The sequence below is a fragment of the Pteropus alecto genome, unplaced genomic scaffold (assembly GCF_000325575.1).
Source record: "Pteropus alecto unplaced genomic scaffold, ASM32557v1 scaffold42, whole genome shotgun sequence".
NCBI lineage: Eukaryota > Metazoa > Chordata > Mammalia > Chiroptera > Pteropodidae > Pteropus > Pteropus alecto.
The window spans coordinates 958,619-979,395 of NW_006434825.1; the positions used below are offsets into that span (position 1 = coordinate 958,619).

General features: G+C 45.6%; 1 protein-coding gene across 1 annotated transcript in view; it reads left to right on the forward strand.

Annotated features, from left to right (window-relative positions):
• PKD1L2 (polycystin 1 like 2) overlaps nt 1–20,777 on the forward strand; it is an 87,349-nt gene that overhangs the window by 23,997 nt on the left and 42,575 nt on the right. Inside the window, exons 8-18 of the mRNA XM_006909849.2 lie at nt 1,465–1,542; nt 3,817–3,866; nt 5,655–5,772; nt 7,198–7,405; nt 9,337–9,457; nt 10,165–10,306; nt 11,480–11,656; nt 13,426–13,571; nt 14,260–14,454; nt 17,376–17,507; nt 19,104–19,286. Of these exons, the coding sequence (XP_006909911.1) occupies nt 1,465–1,542; nt 3,817–3,866; nt 5,655–5,772; nt 7,198–7,405; nt 9,337–9,457; nt 10,165–10,306; nt 11,480–11,656; nt 13,426–13,571; nt 14,260–14,454; nt 17,376–17,507; nt 19,104–19,286 (1,550 nt within the window). The remainder of the gene's footprint in view (nt 1–1,464; nt 1,543–3,816; nt 3,867–5,654; nt 5,773–7,197; nt 7,406–9,336; nt 9,458–10,164; nt 10,307–11,479; nt 11,657–13,425; nt 13,572–14,259; nt 14,455–17,375; nt 17,508–19,103; nt 19,287–20,777) is intronic.

The window sequence follows — 20,777 nt, forward strand, 5'->3', positions numbered from 1 at the left end:
GTGTCTCTAGCAGACCCTGGCCCTGCCCACAGAGTCCCCTGCCCTGGATCTCAGAGGTATGCAAGAAAGGGGCTAATACTATGCAGGTATGGGGCTACCACGCCCTCAGCAAGGTATTTGGCAAAAGATTACAGAAAGGACAACAGATGCAAGGAAAAAAAAACATTAGAACTCTGCCAGGTACCAAAGGTCCAGCTTGGAACAAGAAGAATCCAGAATGAAATGACAATGGAAAATACAAACAATATATAGGCTATAATTCAAATGCAAATTAATTTGTCTCCTAAAAAAGTTACTAAGTAAGAGACAACAGATAAAATTTCAGCATGCCCTGTAACTACTGGCTCATTCTTAGATGATAATCTAAGATAATAATCAGTCTTCTCTCAAGAAGAAAAACATTTAGACAACTCCAGGGATGAAGGAAGTGAGGAGGAAGGAAAAGGAACCTGGCCCAGGCCTGACTGGGCTTGCTCTAGGGCCCAGCAGATATTTGCAGCCGTCTTTCGTAAGAGCTTCTCTGGGCTCTGGAGGCCCCCTGGGTCCCTCCACTCCAGGGCTGTAGTGATACCTTTCTTTCAGCTGGCCACATCTACCCAGCTGCTGCTTCTCCTGGACCACCAACAGGGTCACTCTCTCTTTCTTTTCTCCTCATTCTCACTACCCTCTTTAGCACCCTCTCTCCCCAGAGAAAACATTTGGTCCATAGAAAATTCTTATTCATTCCTTGGCTTGCTACCAGCCAACTATAGTTTTCCCAAATGCAGAAATGCAGCCCTTAACTCTCCCTCTCTACCTCTCATTCTACTGCTTGTCGCAGACCATTCCTGCAAGAGCATGAGTATGAAACCTGTCCATGAGGTTTCCCAACCTCAAAGAACACATATCCAGCTTTTCAAGGGTCTCCTCTGATGACTTGCTCTCTAGGCTTAAGATAAGATGGCACCACCCTTCCCCATGAGGGAGGAGGGGTGAGATATGTATATATTAGCAGCTTTCTCCAAATAAATCTTACAAATCCTCTCCCCTCTCCACCCTCTCCACCCTTTCTAAAATCCTATCATGTCTTTCCCTCTGTTGAAATCCCCTCTCTAATCTAACTAATGAGTACTACTGTCCTTTGAACTTTTGCTCTAGCCCCAGCCCCATCCCTTGAACCATTTCTTTCTCCCCTGAGGTTTAAGCGACCACCCACCCCATGCCCACAATGCCCCCAGGTCAATTCCTAAGTGTTCTGGCACTTAGTGTCCTGCATATTTACTAGACCATAAGGCCCTGAGAACGAGGACCATTTCTGTGTCCCCAGAGCCTTGCACCATGCCTGATATACAACAGGGATTCATTAAATACTCAGAGGATGAAAGATTAGAATGCTGCCATCAGGGGACTGAAGAAGCATGAGCTGGGAGAGTTGTCTAACCAATTTATTAAAATGCCCACAATTCTCTACCTTTTGCATTGCAGGCACTTTTTTGGTCACTGTGCTGGTGAGGAACGCCTTCTCAAACTTGAGTTTGGAAATTGGAAGCATCACTGTCACAGGCAAGAGCTATCTGCAAGGGAGTATAAAACTTGTGATCAGGGGTCTAGGGCATTGCACTTGCTTGGAATCTAGTGAGGGGCTCTTCAAATCAGGGCTGTAAATATTTATCTTGCTCTACAGATATTAAGAATGCTCTGGTTACTCTAAAGAGGCAATGATGTATGCAGTAAAACATTCAACCATTGATATAGAATTCCAAAACATTTGTATTAGTTATGATGCTTTAAAGCTACGAGTAGCAGAAAGCCTAACATAAGTGGCTTCAAATTCAAGGCATTACCATCTCACCTACTAAGAAAAGGTAAGTAGTTGCAGGACTGGTTCAGTGGCTCAGTGTCACCAGTAGGACCCAGGATCAGTCTATCATTCTGCTCTACCATCCTGAGAAACTTTGCTTTGTCTCTAGGCTGCTTCTCATGCAATCATGATGGCTGTTGCAGTTCCAGACATCACATGTCAACCAAGCATTATCTAGCAGCAGATAAAGCTCATTTCTTCCTGTACATCTCTTTTTTTTTTTCTGTACATCTCTTTTTTTGGTGAAAAATCTTCCCACCAGCCCTCAGCAATCTTCTCCTCAGATACCATTGACCAGGGAAGGATCATGTGCCCCTCTATAAGGGATGCTGAAAAGCAGATATTCAGCATTTTCAGCTCTGTGGGAGTAGGTGGATTCTGGCAGCCAAGAGGCAGGGATGGGTAGGCAGCCAACAGTAGTTGTTGCAGAGCTTAAAGATCACCTTGAATGTGTTTGCCAGGACTCTTTGAGTAGCAAGGGACAGAAAAGCAGCTCAAACTAGCTTAAGTAAAAAGAAAATTTTTATCAGCTCAGAAAATAAAAAGTCCAGGGTTTAGGCGCAACTGGATCCAGACACATGATGTCTTCAGAAGTCTGCTTCTCTCCATCTCTTGGTTCTAGGTCTCTTTATTCTGATTCTCACATCCCAAGAAGTAGCAAGATGGCCCCAGGCTTTGGTCCTTAACTCCAGAAGAGAAAGAACACCTCTTGGTTGATATTTCCAGCAGAAATTCTGAGGCTGACTCTCACTGGCCCAAGCTTGATTCATATTCCCTCCTTAATCCCTTGCTGAGTTTGGAGGAAATTGGTACTCAGCTTTGGGCAGACCAGGATTACATCTACCCTGAAACATGATGTAGGGTTGGCTTCACCCACACCAAGGACAGAGAGTTAGGGAAGGATGGTTCTCCATGGAAAATATCACCTGTAGGTGCTGTTACCAAAAGAAGGGGGCATGGGTGCCTGGACAGGGGAAAATCTGTCAGATATCCTTTCTACTGTCCACATCCCTCATTTTCCACATATGGCACTTGAGGCCCAGAGAGACGAAGTGACTTTGTCAAAGTCACTCAGCTAATTCATGACAAGATCAGAGGTAGCAACTATTTATCTTGACCTCTTAATTCAAGGTTATTGGACCATCTTCCTACTTAAGGTTAAGAAAGTCCTCTGTGTCTGGCATTTTAATTTGCTTTGTACAATTTTATAGACCTTTGAAGCTATAGTTGTGTAAATGAGATTTCACTGGGAAGGAATTTTCCAAAGATCAGTGACTAGTGAATCACATGGAATAACCCTAATTTCCTATCCTAATTACTATTCTTTAATTAGACATTAATCATATTCATGTTCAGTATCTTTAGAGCATATTAATTGAGTATACCTTTTCCATTTTTTTTAACTTAACGCATGAACACTCTTTACAGATGTGTAGGTTACAGTGTGCCAGTACGTACAGCATAGCATTCATTCCTTCTGGAGCCTTGAAAAATAGAGATTGCCTTCAGACATTTTATGGATTAGGAAGCTGAGACTCAGAAAGAATAACTAACCTGCCCAGGTTCACACAGCCAGTAAGAGGCCAATAAAAGGATCTAGAAATATACCATGAGGTGCTGAGGCTGGCTCTTAACAGTTTGCCAGAGCCGGTCATGCCCATCTCCTCTACATTCAGTGGGGTCTGCTTGGTAGCTTGAAACCTGCCTTGATGGGAATATTTACACCATGGAAATTAACAAACACTACACTGCTTGCCTCTTTCTTAACTACCAAAGAGGTGTCTTTAACCCAGAAGTGAACATGATGGTTTTGCTTTTGACCATTTCTCTATGACCTCAATATTTGCTAGGTTCCCCTAACCCATTTCCAAAAACAGGCAGATCCCCAGGGCTCTTCAACATACCCTCTGACTCTGCCCTTTGGCACCCTTATAAACACCACCAAAGTTTGACACCCATTCCCACTATGTTCACAGCTCCTTCTAATCTCCAAGGACCGTCTGGGACAAGTGCTGAAGAAAAGAATGTGAGTATTTTTTTAAAAAAACACTTAACCTCACAAGAAAAAGATGTCCAAGCATCTGTTTTACTTTTGGCTTTTGGTATTTCAGTGCTAATAACCAAGACACTAGAATCACCAAGGTTTCTTTTGATTGACTAGAGACCCAGATGGACTTAAATCAAGCAAAGTAGGTTCTCTAACCACAGAATTATGTCATAAATAAATAATAAGATATCTAGGATATATACATATCTTTTAGACATCTTGGATATTAAACAGCACAGTTTAAAAAATCAATGGGTCAAAGAAAAAAATCATAAGAGAAATTTAAAAATGTTTCTAAGTGATAATGACAATACAACTTATAGAAAATATGGGATGCAGCTAAGGCAGTGCTCAGAGGAAAATCTATACCTCTTAATGCTTATATTGGAAAATAGGCCCGGGTTCTTTACTTTTTACAGCAAAACTAAGAATTCAACTCCTTGCTGTTGACATTGCTCATGCATGCATTTATTCAACATGTAAAATGTATTGTGCTTCATAATGTTCAAGGCTTGGTATTAGGGGCTGGGAATACAGTTGTGAATAAACAAACATAATCCCTGCCTTCATGAAGCTTAGTGGGTGAGACTAACAAACAAATTAACATATATAATTAGAAATTGTGACATGTCTAACTAGAAGCAATAGTGTGCAATGACAGCAACTAACAGAAGGTAGTCTAGCAAAAGTGATCAGACAATGACTCTTAAAAGGTGACATTTAAGTAGAGCCATGAAAATAAGACAGTCGGCCATGCTAGAAAGCAGAACAAGAGCTTTCTGGGCACACATATATGAAGGCCCCCAAGGCCCCTGTGGAGGAGAACGAGGATGTAGGAAATTACAGAGAGATGGACAGAGGCAAGATCACATGGGGTCTTAGGTGCCAAGGCAAGGGGGTTTGGGTTTATCAGGCCATGGGAGACCACTGGGGGTTGCATTCTGTTGTAGCCTCTTGTTATTCCAGGTCAAGCCTGCTGGGTCTGAGCTGTTTAACAGGTCTTACCAGAACTGACTCCAGGAACACAGTGTATATCAGCCAATCCCTCCTCCCAGAATCCACATGCTCTCCATTGTTGCCCAGCTCACCTTCACTCCTCCCCCTTCACAATAGCTCTGGGGTTCTGTCCTCTGGGGATGCCAGCTGCCTGCTTTATAGAGGTAACAGCTCTGTGTCCTCCCCTGCACTGCACACAAGAGGAAGCACATCACTAGTTTCTCTCATTTGATGCACAGCAACCTGAGGAGTCAGATGCTATAAAACTTTTGAGGAACAGAAGCTCCAAGAGCTTAGATACTGGCGAGAGGTCCCAGGGCCAATGATCCAGTTGGAGATCTGACTGGCCCCAAAGCCTACATTCTTAACCTACTGCCCCCCTTGCCTATGTTCTCATAATCTCCTGGGTCCCCTCTCCTGTAGCAATTAGTTAGCACTCTGTGTTTTAATCTTTGGTGTCTTGTCTTCCCTACTAAATCTGAGGACAGAGGCCTGCTCTATATTTTGTCTAGGCATCAAGCACAGGGCCTGGCCCAGAGAAGGCTCTGGTAATGCAGCTGAACACATGACGGACCCTTAGCACTGAGCCCACACTCTGACTAAAGTTACTTACCCAGTGAGCCATCCCAAGGGGAGTCAGGCAGATCAGACAGGGCCTATCTCCACTTGATGCCTTGGACTGCGACCACACTTGGCACAGATTGCTCTGAAGTAAAGACTGGGATGCCAACTGTGGAGCGATATCTCACCAATCAGTTGCTTTTTCTGCAGAGAGATAAAGAGAATGTGGAGGTTTACCTGGAACCTGGTCGGTATGTGGATCCTTTCATGACAGTGACTCTGGGCTGGCCAGATAGTGACAAGGATTTACACTTCCAGTGGTCATGTGGTAAGTGGCCTATCTCACTACGAAGTGATGGATAGCGGTCAGCTTTGCAGTTCTTTTTCTTAACCTTCACACTGGCATACTCATGCCTGACATTTTGTGTACCTTGCAAATTCCATGGAAATGGAAGATAGCAGGGCAAACCAAGGTGGGGGTGCCCCAGAAGGCAGGCAACAAGGAGAATTTAAGAACTATAACTAATCCTGAATGTCAGTCTCCTTTTGTATTATCACTACAAACAATGTCAGTGAAAATCAGCTCCACCTCTTAGGTTGATTCCTCATCATCTCCACACCCTTGGTATGCCACTAAGAAGAGACTAGAAGGAGAAAGTGATGAGGCATTTTCTGACAGACCAAAATTGTAGCACTAGTGCTTCTTTTAAAAAAATGGTTATCCTCTTTTTCATAAGGATATATCCTAGCTACATACATATTCTTTTAGAAAGAAAATGAGTCATTCATACTGTACATATTGCTTTTGTTACCCTTTTTTCGTTGAACGATATATCCTGCATATTTCATGTCATGGTATCTTTTTCTCCATCTTGATATTCATAATAACTGCTTAATAGACTATCAAGCTAATGTCAACCTAAACATCCAAAAAAGAGGGTACAGTGCCTTCTTTTTTGGACATTAAGGTTGTTTCAAATTACTTACGTTTATAAACACTGTAATGAATATCTTTATAGTTCAATCTTTATTTACATCGGTGATTACTTTCATAAATAAATTTCTAGAAGTGTAGTACCTAGGTCAAATGTCATGTAAAATTTGAAAGCTTTTGTCAGAACATCCTTCTGAATATTTGTTCTTATTATCTGAATTAGTAGAGGCTACAAATAGGTGATTGAACTGATGACCTTACTCCCAGACATGCCCTATGAATGATTATTATATTTGGGGCTGTTGGGGGAGCAAGGTGATTGATGGGAAAATGTCAATCAATAGAGTTGAAGGGCAAAGGATACAGAGACTTACCAAGCTGGTATCACAAAGCAGGAGATGACACTGTAGCCTCCCAGATAGAGGTACAGTTCCCACTGTACCCCACAGGTCATATAGCTGTGGACAGTCACTTCCACATAGAGTGAGAGTTACACCAGGGACAAGAAGCTGCCCTGGACATTCTCCCAGGTGGGGCTGTGCATTCTCCTAGCACCTCTCCTGCTATTTGCCTGCCTTCTCAAAAGCTCAAGTCATAGGTTTGCTCAGAGTCTGGGTGAAGCATGGTCATTTCTCCAGAAGTGTCCTTCTATAGCACCATTCCTGCAACCTGCAAGTGAAATATTTTTATTAATCAAAATCTGTATGTAGAGTTGATTTTCTTATCTATGACCCCTCTAAAAACCCCACCAGATGGTAGCCACATTTGTCAAGTTCAGCATTGCTGGATGGATATTGTTTGCCCATCTCTCTTTCTCAGGACGTTGCTGGGCTCAATGGAGAGACTGCGTTGAGAGGCAGCTGCTCTGCACAGACCAGAAGAAGCTGGTGGTTCCTCCATCCTGCCTGCCACCACCCAACTCTGCAGTCACCCTGCGTCTGGCCCTCTGGAAAGGCCAGGAACTGGTGAAACAGGAGGAGCAGTGCCTCTATGTGTCTGCCTCCATGGAACTCAAGCCTCAAGTCAGGTAGGGCCATGAGAGCAAACTCCTGCAGTGTTGCCATTCATTCATCATGCAGCTAACATTTACTGAGAATCAATCCCAGTTGGCATGGACTGAGGGGCAGAGCTTACAGTGGTGGGCAAAACCAGACCCAGTTTCAGTTCTCACAGAGGTTACTATCTGGTGGTCAGTGATGAGTCACACAAATTAATGAAGGGAGAGAGCTCACACCTATGACTTCTCTGACTTCAGGGTCAGGGAAGGAAAGCTTCCCTCAGCGGAGATGTGAAGAGTGAAGAGGAACTAACTTGGCCAGGGAAAATAGGACTGGAGAGAGAACAGAGTGGTAAAGGGAGGGAGCACAGAACAATCTGGAAGTGAAAGAAGCTGGTGTGGCTAGAGCACAGAGGAAGAGAGAGGTGCAAGAAGAGATGGGAAGAATAGACAGGGCCTGGCTCTGGCAGGGCCTTGCAGGTCTTGTCAAAGACATGACTTTGGTCTTTATCCTGAGAGTTTGGGAAAGCTATCCAAGGGTTTTAAGCAGGCTGAGGATGTGATCACATTTTGCTTCAAAATGCTTTGGTGCAGAATGGGCTGGAGGAGGGCAAGAGAGGATACAGGGAGATTGCTTGGGCTCTTGTGGGAATCAAAGTGAGAGCTCAAGGTAGCCTGGTCTATCGGTCAGGTTCTTGAAGGAAGCAGATGGCTCACTCAGACTGTAACTGATGACAACTGGACGAAGGGTCTTTACAGATATGGGCAGGGATCAGGGAACAACTCAGGGATGACAGTGTAGGTCTACAACAGAGGGAAGCCATTATCCCTCTGAGGAATGGAGAGGTTAAGTGGGTGGGAGATGGCATTACTGGAACCCTCTAAGATCTGAAGCTTGAGAGAGGTGCCCCTCCAAAAGAAACTGTAGTCTTGGAGAGAGGAACACAGCCTCTGTCAGCTATAGCCCATCAGGTAAGGAACAGCAAAAGTGGTAAATAAATACTTCAGCCTTTCTCCTCTCACCCTCCAATCTCCAGCCAATGCTTTCCATGGGCTGAGCCTAACCAGAAGCCAAAGGGTGAGAGAGTTTGTGTGATGAAGTCTATAGAAATCAGTTTCCTGGTACACAGAGCCACAAAGAGTTGATGGAGAGTGGGCTGCAGGGTAAATGGAGAATGTCTGGCATACCTGTACTAGGACTGACATGAAGAGAGAAGTAGGGAGATTCAGAAGCTGTTATGAAATTTAAACTGAGAGGAGCTGGGGGATGGTTTGGACACATAGCAAGTGCCAAAGTGATCTCTCATTGGCCCAAGGGAGGGGGTATGATATTACAGAGAAGGACCAGGAATCAGATCAAGATATGCTGGTTCACGTTCCATCCCTCTACTTAGAAATATGTCACTGAAACAAATCACATAAGCTCTCTGAGCCTGGTTTGCTCATCTGTGATATGAGGATTCTAAGATGTCACTCATACGGTTGTGGGAAGCATTGGATAAGCTCATAATAGTGGAAGTAAGTATCAACTATGGCATGCATGCTATAAAATTACAGCATTCATTCATTATTATTAGAACTAGGAAGACACATAGAAATTGTCTGCTCTAATCCTCTCACAAGGAAATTAAGGCTCAAAGAGTTTAAGGGACTCACACAAAGTGACCATTCATAAGTGGCAGGGGCAGGATTCAAGCTCAGGGTCCTGCCTTGGCTTTATGCATTTTCCAGATCATTACCTTATGTAATGAATGAAATGGGAATTCAGTCACAAATCACTCTATCTTCAAGGGCAAGGCTATGTCCCAGTTTTGCTTAGGGCAGGGGTTGCTTCTATTCCATCTTTCACTTGAAAAAACCCTTTCTCACCTTCTCAAAGAACTCGCGAACTGGAAAAGGCCAGGCAAGTGGCCATGATGCCTGAGTGAGCTTCCTCACTCCATTCTCTGTCTCCTTTTCAGCTGTGTGAAGAACTGTGGGCCAGTGAATGCTGGCGAAGACATTATGCTCAGGGTCACCATGGAGGATGACTCCCTAGTGGCCATGTTCAGCTGGTATTTAGATGACACTCCACTGGAGAAGGTAAGGACACTGGCAACCACTCAAAAACTGGAAATGCCTTCCTACTTTGACCAGACTGTGTCACATGCCCAGGACAGAGCTAGGAGTAGGTCACCTCTACTCAGAGCCTGTGGAATGGGAGCCGGGGGGTAGGGTACATTCTCCAGAGGAAATCCAAGGCATTAGTCAAAAGAGAGAATGGATGCATGGGAACAAAAGCAACAGGGAAACAGTACAGCAGATGCTCTTGGTGCTCCAACCCAGACTGCTGTGCAGTGGCCCCTAGGCCAATAACTATGGGGTCTAAAAGCCCCGCCCCCTATCTCGGAGTGAGATAATTTCTGTGGTGCAGCTTATATGCTCCAGAACTCCCCAAGGGATCAGGCTGAAGCCAGATACCTCTTGAGACCATTTATCCACCCAGTTTCATTCTCCACCCTCTTCTGTTTCCCTCCCCGTTCCACTGGTTTACCCTGACAGCCCTCTCTCAATAAATGACCTGCACAGGAACCCTCTTCTCAGGCTCTGCTTCTAGGGAACCTGACCTAGGACAAACATCCTAACCAAGCTGAAGAGTGGATATCTGGGCTGACCTCAAGGAAGCAAGCAGTGGCTGCCATCCAACCGAGACAAATCTGAAAGGCCTCCCAGGGTCAGAAGCCAATGCCCTGCTGAGGTCCAGAGGCCTGACTATAGTCTTGGGGGCTCTGGGCTATGCTCTCTTTCAGGTGGAGCCCCTCCCCGAGGCCTGCAGACTTCGAGGATTTTGGCCCCGTTCTTTAACCCTCCTTCACAGCAACACCTCCACACTGGTGCTGAACAGCTCCCTCCTACAGACCTGGGGCCAGGTCATCCGAATCAGAGTCACAGGTGTGAAGGCCTCCTCTCAATCTCTTATCACAAAATTGTCTGTCAAAGAAAGGGAACTGAGACCTGAAAAAAACCAGAAACCCTGAAAAATAGGACATCAGTGCAGGGTTGGGGCCACACACAGGCTGTGGTGTGAATCCCACCACCACTTTCTAGGTAGGAGACTTTAAGCAAGAGATTTAACCTCTCTATTCCTCAGTTTCTTCACCTGTAAACTAGGCACAATAGCAACACCTGCCTCCAAATTGTATTATGCAGGCTGAATGAGACAACACCAGTAGTACAAACAAATCATTCGGGGCTTGTGAAGCCTGAACATCCTGCCAGGACAATTCAGCACTTCTTACTTAACACAAGCCCAGATCGTAGATTCTCAAAAAGATAAACAATGAGGGTGATTTTTGTGGGGGGATGGATTCCTTTGACTCAAGATTTCTCAAAGTGGTTCGCAGACCATCCACACTGGGATAACCTGGGGTACTAATTTAAAATGCACACTCCTGGGTTTGCCCCAAATCCTCTGTATTAAGACTAGGCCAAGGAATTAGTTTTAATTGATTAAGATTCTCTTCATGCCCAGCTCTTCCAGGTACATATTCTTTTTGAAAAACCAGGTGATTATACCAGGTGATGTGGGATATTGGTGCAGGTCTACTGGGGGCTATTCACAGTGCTGTGGAGGTCTGGAAAGAGCATGGTTTCGGGTGGGATCAGCTTGTTTCCAGATCCTGGTTGTGGCCCTTTCCAGCTCAGTGAGCTTGAGCAAGTCATATTTCCCAATAGACTCTCTCCTCACCAAAGTTCTGTGAGCAAGCTATTCTTATTAGCCCCATTTTATAGATAGGAACTAACTCTCAAATAGGTCAAGTCCAAGGTCACACATAGTTAGTAAACGGCAGAACTGGGATTCAAGTTCAGGTCTATCTAATTCTGTTCCTCTATCTCTATCTAGTTTCTCAACGTGAGACCCCAGGATGCCCTGCATCTGGAGAGTTATTAGATTTGTAGATTTCTGGGCCCCCATCACAGAATCTCCAGAGAGGTCTGAGGCTTGGGGTCCAGAGAGGGACCTGGAAATCTGCATGTACAACAAGTTCCCTGGGTGATCTCCAAGCATAGTGGAGTTTGTGTGACCCACACAGAACCTAAGCACACTTTGTCTTCACTCCCCAGCAGTGACTGGGCATGCCTATGGGGAGGACACCTATATGATCAGCAATCTGCCTACCCCTGAGGTACCCACCTGCACTGTTTCCCCGGAGGAGGGCACCGTTCTGACGAGCTTTGCCATCTTCTGCAATGCTTCTGCCGCCCTGGGCCCCCTGGAGTACTGCTTCTGTCTGGAATCAGGTACAGGCTAATGGCTAGGCTCTTCTCTCAGCTCCTAGGCTCTTACTCTCCCAGAATGGGGCCCGTCTTTCTCCGGGACTGCAAAAAATATGTTCCATATATGAGAGAGGTTTGCAGGATAAAGACTCCTCTAAACCTTAACTCCCATACCCCAGCACACTGGTCCGGCCATACACTTCAGAGAGATGAGAAGCAGGTGCCGTCAGTATCTCTTACACAACTATGGAGGCCAAAATGACCTCTGTCCTACCATGAGGGATGTGGAAAAAGTTAAATAGACGAAGATACTCAAAAGTATGACCATGTGGAGTCACTACCAGGATACTGTCCCCTAACACTCACTCAGAGTTAGCCCTGACTCTGGAGCTATTCAAGACAGAGATGGGTCTGGTTCCCGGAACTCTCAATGATTTTATTGACCCCATAGAAGGGAATGGGCAATGTCACAGAACATGCTGAAGTGAAAGGAGACATTTTCGCAAAGGTTTACAGGGAATGAAGCATGCAGACCCCACCCCATTGCACAATACCCCGCACAGTGTTCTGTCACAACAGGACAGATGGGTATCGGCGGGAGAGATGGAGTGAGTAGCCCACACTACATCAGTTCTCCCAGTTTGGAGATGCTTGATCCTTGGAGGGCTCAGCTGAGTCCTTGTCTCCTCTTAATGAGTTTTGGCATTTTGTGACCCTCATATGAACTCTGAAAATGTTCTGCTTAGATTGGAACTTTCCTCCAAATCTAGGCATCAGGAGTGTTGCTGGGGTATGCCCCAATACCAGCACTGAACACCATGAGTGTGTTCAAAACTGAATGCCTTGACTATGGAAAAGTAAACATAAGCTATCCTGAGACCTGAAAAGCTTGGTTTTCATGGGGTACCCCATCAAACAATGTGGAATGCAGGGTTGTGAAGAGGGCTGTGACTGGGTTTGAGCCTGGAGGGAAACAACTATTCAAGGAAAGAAGTAGATTTCATTTCAAACCTGCATCCCCCTAAATGGAGAGGCCAGGCTAGCTGCTCCAGTTCCAACTGGTTATTCCCCTGTAGTAATTCCCCCTGCCTCACACAGGTAAGCAAGGGGGCAGGGAAGGGTGACCATATAAAAATGAGTTGTCAATTGCAATTCAATAACCTCATGATTGTCTGCACACTACAATGAATAGTGATTCCAATGATAGGTGGGTCCCCTTTAAAGATACAAAGGATATTCATTCATTTTATAATCAATATGTATTAAATGTCAGACTCTGTTCTGGGTGATAGATATACGGCAATGAACAAAATAGAGGAAGCCCTTGACCTCAATGTATTTACAATTAGTAGTGGAGACAGCTGGTAAACAAAGACATTGAGGGCTGCTGTTTTAGGTGGAACAGCCAGGGAAGGCTTTTGTATAGGAAATAACACTTGAGTGAGCTTGGATGTGTTTTGAGCTAATTGTTAAAAGCTTCTCCTCCTCCTTCTCTTCCTCCTTCTTTTTGTGATTTGGTTTACCACCTTGAATTTTTTAACTTGTAAATGGAGAATTTTTTTCCAGAAAATTTTTATGGATTTTAGCAAAAGTATTCCAAAGTCACAGCAGCATGCGATGACCTAAAGAGGTCAGTGGGTCAGTATAAATGGCTGTCTTCTCCCTGAAAGTATGGAGTCCCTGAGTGCCTGCCATGCTATCATGAGCTTGGCTGTTGTGTCCTTGCCATTAGGCTCTACCTTGGTGTGTTTGCAGTCTCCTTGGAACCTAATTGTCCAATTTTCATTTGCCAGGTACCTGTCTACACTGTGGCCCTGATCCTGCCCTCCCATCAGTTTATCTACCACTTGGAAAAGAAAACAATGACTTTGTGCTGACAGTGGTCATTTCAGTTTCCAATCGTGCAGGAGAGAGACAGCAGACACATGCAGCAGTTAAGGTGGGGGCGAGGAGGTGGGGTGTGGCTATTATTTATTTACTGAGAAAACTCCTTGACCTGTTAGAACCTCACTTAGAAGGTGGCTGGGAGCTGAGGACATGACCAGATGAATCGTTGATTCATTCATTCCTTAAATATTTACAGAGCACCTATGTGTCAGGCCCTGGAGATACAGCTCTGGACAAAACAGACATGTTCTCTACCTTTGCAGGTCTTATGATTAGTTGGCCAGAATAAGGGGAGGGTCCTGGGGTGGAAGATCTGAGGGGAGTTGGAGCAGAAAGATCCAGAGATGAGTTAAGCCAGTGCCTTCAGAGTCCAGAGGAAGGAGGACCAAGATCAGCTAATAGGGCGACAAGGCAGAGGCTGGGTAAAATCCCAAGTAAACGCCAAGGGTCAGAAGCCAGTGGAGTGGGAAGGGACTGAGAGAGCCATGAGGAGGGCAGTGATAGGTGAAGCAATAACTTCCCCAAGGCTTGCTTTTGTTGGCTGTAAGCTGCCTGGCACAAGCAGTCCAGCTGCCCTCAAGCCTCAGGAAGTGCTCGATATCCCCATGCCGGGTACAAAGGCATCCGGGCCTGCTCTACTTTCTCACATGAAGACCTGTGACCTCAGGCTCTCGTTCTTGAACAAGAACCAGTGAGTTGAGGTCTTCCCTGCACAGAACATATTTCTGGTTTCCTGTTAGGTGGGACTTGGAGACGCCCATATTGAGGATATGGCATTCCAGACGGCAGTGTCGGAGAATATCATCACCGCTCTGCAAGGCGAGCGAGGCCCAGAGCAACTCTTCCAATTGGCCAGGTCCGTGTCCTCTATGCTGGACCAGGAGTGCCAGGGGCTGGGATCCACTGGGCCACAGAGAATGGAAGCCAGAAAGAAGGTACTCGAGATGGACTCTGTTATGCCTTCTGCTGGGGTTACTGGGGTCTGTACAGAGCCATTTGGGGTGAGAGCAGGGTTCAAGAATCCACAAAGCCTTTGGTGTCTCCTGAGCTGTTGACATCACCTCCCTCTTCTGATCCTTTAAGTGACATAAAATTAAGAAAACCTGCTGTCCCTGCTCAGCCTCATAGAGTCATAGGCTTCTCAGATGGGAGGGAATTTAAAGAATTGCTCCAATCCTTCTCATTAAAGCTGACAAAACCAAGGCCAGAGGAGAAAAGTGTCCTGGCTCAGTCAGGTGATTAATGGTTTGGAGTTGGACTTAGATGTTGTACCAGCTCTGTCACTTATTCATCCGTATTATCACAGGCTGGTGACTAAACCTCTCTAAGCCTCAGTTTCCCAATGTGGAAAATGGGGATAACAGAATTTTCCTCATAAGGTTATGTTGAGAGTTAAATAAGAATTACATTTACTATAACTATAGGACAAATTATACAGAATTGCCAACATTCAACCAGTTCGAATCCACAAAATGGCCATTTCATGGGTTACAACCTAATATTATAAATTATTACAGAACACATGATTACTTCCACTCCCAGTGCCTGCCACATGAATATGAATATGCACTCCTAGTTACATATGTGCACGATACACAGTATCACACACATCTGCGGGCATACAGAGAAGAAAGACTCCTCTGGTCCCCTGAAGGGTGTGCATGAAAGTCCTAAGCATGGTACAGAACATGTGAAAACTACTTAATACAAAGAAGTGGTCATTGTCATAGTAACTATGTACAGAGAGGTAATTAACATTTATTGAGCACCTACTATGTGCCAACAGCTCTTATTTAGGGCTTCAAGGATGTTTAATCCCCATAACAACCCAACAAGGTAAATGGCAAGATCCCCATCTATGTTACAGAAGAGGAGATGGTAAGAGAATTTTAGAAGGTTGCCTAGGTCCATATTTCTAGTACGTGGTAAAGACAGGGTTCAAACCAAGGTTGGCTCCTCCCCCATTGACCTCCAGCCCTCCCAGTCCTCTCACCCAGCCCTTTGTTTCACCTTAGAGCCCCCCCATACACACATCCCCACACACCCACCTGCTTTTTGTTCTTGGTTGTATGCATTCTGAGAATTACCTGTGGCAAACTTCTCTTTGGATGTCCTGTGGTCCCTGAGCACACAGACGACAGATGATCTCAGTAGCTCAGCATTTCTTCTCCTAAAGTGACCAGAATCTAAAGGAGGCAGCTGTGTGTGAAAGGCACTGGCTCCCTGGTAGGAGTGGTGGCTTCTGAAGAATAAGGCAGTCAACCCACAGTGAGCTGGCAGGGAGGGCACCTGGAGAATAGCTTCTAGCTCTCTCTCCTCCTACTCTCCTATCTCCTGGTGAATGAATCCATTGGCCAGAGGGTCAGAAGCAGTGACATCTCCATGCAGGTAGCCTTAGTATCCAAGATAGTGATGAAGATGTGGACAGATCTGCAGAGGCAAACATGAGATTACCCAATATCTGAGTTTCCCTTCTAGAACATTCTGACAAGACCTTTTATGCTGGTCTAATCTTTCCTCCATCCAAGCCACGGTCTGTACACACTCTGAGCTAATGGCAGACTCACTAAAATCTACAGCTGCCGTGAAAGTTGATTTGGTGGTTAGTGAGTAGCAGGCCATGATGGTGAAAAGGACTGTTATTTTGTATCTGTGCTATCCCAAATGGTTGCCACTAGCCAAGTCTAGCTACTTATATTTAAGTGAATGAAAATGAAATTAAGTAAAAATACAGTTCTCCATGTTGTACTGGCCACATTTCAAGGGCTTAACAGTCACATTTGGTGAGTGGCTGCTTTATTAGACAGCGAAGGGAAAGGGCGTTTCCATCAACATAGGAAGTTTTATGGAGCAGTGCTGAAATGATATTCTTAGTTTTTCTGTGCCATTGCCCAAGCTGGCCCCCTGGCCAGCCCCTCATTATGGCTTTGTAGCTTAGATGGCACATGCCTCAGAAGCTCCAGAAGATCTGGCTTAAGGCATAAATTGGGGGATGAGGATGGGGGTCATCGCCCCCAATCACTCCAAAGGGACATAGAGACATAAGCCTGCAACAAGATCTGCCATCCACTCTAGGCCAACAAATTAATCTGATTTTTAAATGTCATGCCATTCTCGTTGTAAGAACTACCTTGAGACACGATTTGTTTTTAAATAATGCCAAATTTTATAGCTTTGATTTAAAAATTTGGAGAAAGTTTGAGACATCTTATATTAGTTTCCTATGGCTGCTGTAACAAATTACCACAAATCTAGTGGCTTGAATCAATGTAAATGTATTATCTAACAGTTCTGGAGGTCAGAAGTTTGAAATGAATCTCACTGGGCTAAATTCAAGGACTGTGAACTATCTGGAGGCTCCAGTTTCTACAAGCTGCCTACAATCCTCTCTCCATCTTCAAAGCCAGAAGCTTAACGTCTTCAAATCTTTCCCCGACTCCCTCTTTCCTACCTCCTTCCTCTCTCTCTACCACTTCTGCCTCCATCCTTACTCTCTTCCTGTCTCTGACTCTCTTACCTCCCTCTTATAAAGACCCTGTGATTACAATGGTTCTACTTGGCTAATCTGGGATACTCTGTATCAGAATCCTTAATCGAATCTCCTAAGTGATATTGCCAGTCCTTTTTTGCCATGCGAGGTAACACAGTTATACAGTTCAGGGATTAGGATGTGGACACCTTTGGGAGGCTATTATTCTGTCTACCACACATCTTACGAGGCAAACAGAGGTCTATGAACTTTGGAAAAGCCCAGATGAGACTGGTCACTTGCTCTGACCTCAAATCTTCCTAAAATGGTTTCATCAAGCTACTGGAATTACATTTTCTCTCCTCACCTTCCTTCCTCTGTGTCAAGGTCAGAGAGCATGTGCTGGGGTCGCTATCTGTAGTCACCGCCACCCTGGGAGACATGCAGAGGGTGCAGGGGCTGGCCAAGGTGCTGAGAGAAGTGACCCATCGCTGCGAGGAGCTCACACCCTTGGCCCAGGTGAGTAGTTCTCACCTGCTGAGCCAGGCCATGGGACACGCACCTCCACATTGGGTGGCTAACAACTCGCCCAGCACAGGTCGAAGGTTCCTCAGTCACAGGGCTGCCAAGACTTCCATCACCCTGTTTTCGAAGGTCCTGCATCGCTGGTGGCAAGGGAGAGAAGATGCCCTGCCGCAGCCTTGTGTCCCTCTGGGTGTGACAGCCTGTTTCTTATGCACCTCATTCCCCCACTGAATCTGACTAACCACTGAGTGGTCAAGTGTGTGTACAAATGCTGCTGTCGACCACCCATGGCCCCCAGTTCAGTGCACACCAGCTTGATGTTCAGCTGCCAGCTCTAGCCTTTCTTTCATCTCTGACACCACCCACCGATGCACACTCCCACCCCCTACCTCCACGTACTATGCCTGCCCACACGGCAGCTTGGATGTGTCCAGGGATTAATACAGTACCCAGTGACTAATCAGCTGGGGTACAGATACCCCAGCTCCTGCATCCCTCTTGGTGGATAACTCCCAAGCAGGACTGAGCCCCAGGTACTGGATTTTGATCGCACCCCCTGGATTGGCTTCCTCCTGTCTGGTCTCACTTCTCCCCTCTATTTCCAGTGTTTTCCGGGATCATCTCCAAATAAATGACTTGTTTTCAAATCCTTGCCTCAGGGCCTGCTTCTTGGAGAACTTGAATTAAAACACCCTGTTTCCAGTGTCATGGTAACCAAGGGTTAGAAAAGGAACCATAAGACAATGAAGGGAGAACTGCCCTGGCTCTGCTCCACTTGCTCTCTCAGGAGGTCGTCACGTTCCCTGGCCCGAAGCCAGCAATGCTGGCCTTTATTTCAGGGACCATGATATTGTTAATATCACACTTCCTATTTACACATCCATTTGTTAATGCATCCAATCTATATGCATACATCTATACATGTACCTATATTTGTCTGTCTCTCCATCCTTCTATTTATTCATCCATGTATTAATTCCTTCCTTCCTTCCTTCCTTCCTTCCTTCCTTCCTTCCTTCCTTCCTTCCGCTTCCCTCCTTCCTTCCCTCCCTCCCTCCCTCCCTCCCTTCCTTCCTTCCAACAAACGCGTTTTAAATGCCTAGTATGTGCCAGGTACTATGCGACTCATTGAGAATGCGGAAGCTGATAAATTACAGACATCGCCTCTGCCCTGATGGCACAGACCACTTAGGCTGCGTCACTAAACAAATAATTTCACAAATACATATTTAATTATAAAATTGGAATAAGTGCTACGTCCATTTGTCCATCTGTCCATCCATCCATCTATCCCATCAGTGAATGTTTACTGAATGCCTTCTATGTTCTGGGCATTGGCACTCTGGGAAGGATTCAGAGGTGGACTAGGCTACTCTCCTGAAGGAACTTAGCACATTGCAGGGAGGGAATACCTGGTCTCAAGTCAATGATATAAGCAGCTTATGTGATGGGCTTGATCCAGATTTTCCCTAGTTTGTATCCCTACCTCACTCCCCTCTGTAGCAGCCCTTGTCCCTTGAATGGTTTTGGGGATGGTCTATCCCAGGCAGGAACTCATGCTGTTTTTCCTTCTCCTTTGGGTGAGCCCAGCGGGAGGCCGCCTGGGTTCTGCAGCATGCCAGTGAGGCCCTGTTGGCAGTGAGTGTCAAGGCCCATCCTGAGGACCAGAGGCGCCAGGCAGCCACCAGGGACCTGTTTCAGGCTGTGGGTAGTGTGTTAGAATCTTCCCTGAGGGACGGACTAGAAGAGCCCGAGGAAGCCCATGGCAGCCAGGTACGTATCCTAGATGCAGCCCTCACACCTATCGCATGCCCTGCTCACACCAGCATTTCTAGGTGGATCTTTCACCATGCCTTGCAGATGAGGAAACTGAGACACAGAGATTAAGTCCTTTCTAGGAAGCTGGAAGAGAGATTCCAGAGACCAGAATTTCTGGGAGGCAGTGTGGTATTGCAGGCCAAGTGCAGGCTCTGGAAAGAGACAGCCTGAGCTTGAATCCAGGCTTTGTCACGTACAAACCTGTGACTTGGGCAAGTTACATAACTTCCCTTAGCCTCATTTCCTCATTTGTAGGTCCAGGAACTCTGCCTCATCCTAGATAAACCACCAAGAGAAGAGATTACATATTCCCCCTTGCAAGATTAAATCCTGGGTTCATTTAGCCAAGAACACAGAATGTTTTTAGAAGAGAGGCAGCCCCTAGAGTAAGGACACATACAGCACAGTCTCATATGGCCCCAGCACCCCTAATGGGGCACAAGGGGCACAGCTTCCCAGGACGTCATCATGACAGAGCCGCAAAACCAATTTTTTGCTGCTCCACGGTCCTTTACCATACTTGGCCATCACCTCTATTCAGGAAGAACTAAGACACATATATACATAAACACACGGATACACACAGTCACATTCTCACACATGGCCACACAGTCGTGCACACTCATACAAACACACAGACTCTCACATAATTGAAGATATATACAAAATCACATACACACACTCGTTCATGCTCTAACACTTACACTCACACATATCCTCAAAGCCACATTTTCATTCACTCAGACACACATCACACACGATCACAAACTTATACTTACACATACTCACATATATACTTATATTCACACACGGTCACCCTCAAATACACACATACACATACTCACATTCACACACACACACACACACACACACACAATCTCTGCCCTAATAGGAACTCTATGCAAACATTCAGCCCGGGTCCTCATGCTAGCCTTCACTTTCTATATTCATCTGGGGATTTGGGCAGAGTAGGGAGTGGAGTGCAAGCCTGGGTGACCTCATGAAATAGCTTTGTCTGTGGTTTTTCATTTTCCCACAAATGACATCTGGGCTGTGGGTAGATGTCAGGGACAAATGGAGCAGCACAGAGAGGAATGTAGCGTGATGGCTCAATACATGGGCTCAGGAGCCAGATACCTCACTGTGAGTCTTTGCTCTTCCCCTTATCAATGTATGACCGCCACAAGTCATGTATTCTCTGTGTGCCTTTGTTTCTCTGTCTGCCAAATGGGGATACTTAAGCACCTGTGTCACAGAGTTAGTTGTGTGAAGATGAAAAGGGCTCACGTAAGTCAAGCTTTTATAAGTGCTTACTCTTCATTCTCTCAATTAATGGCATCCCATCACAGTCTCTGCTTCATTCCTCTACCCTCTCTCAGTCCCTGCCAAAGGTCCCACACCAGCCTGGTGATAGTAAGCAGAGTGATAGATGGAGATGGGTCTGTA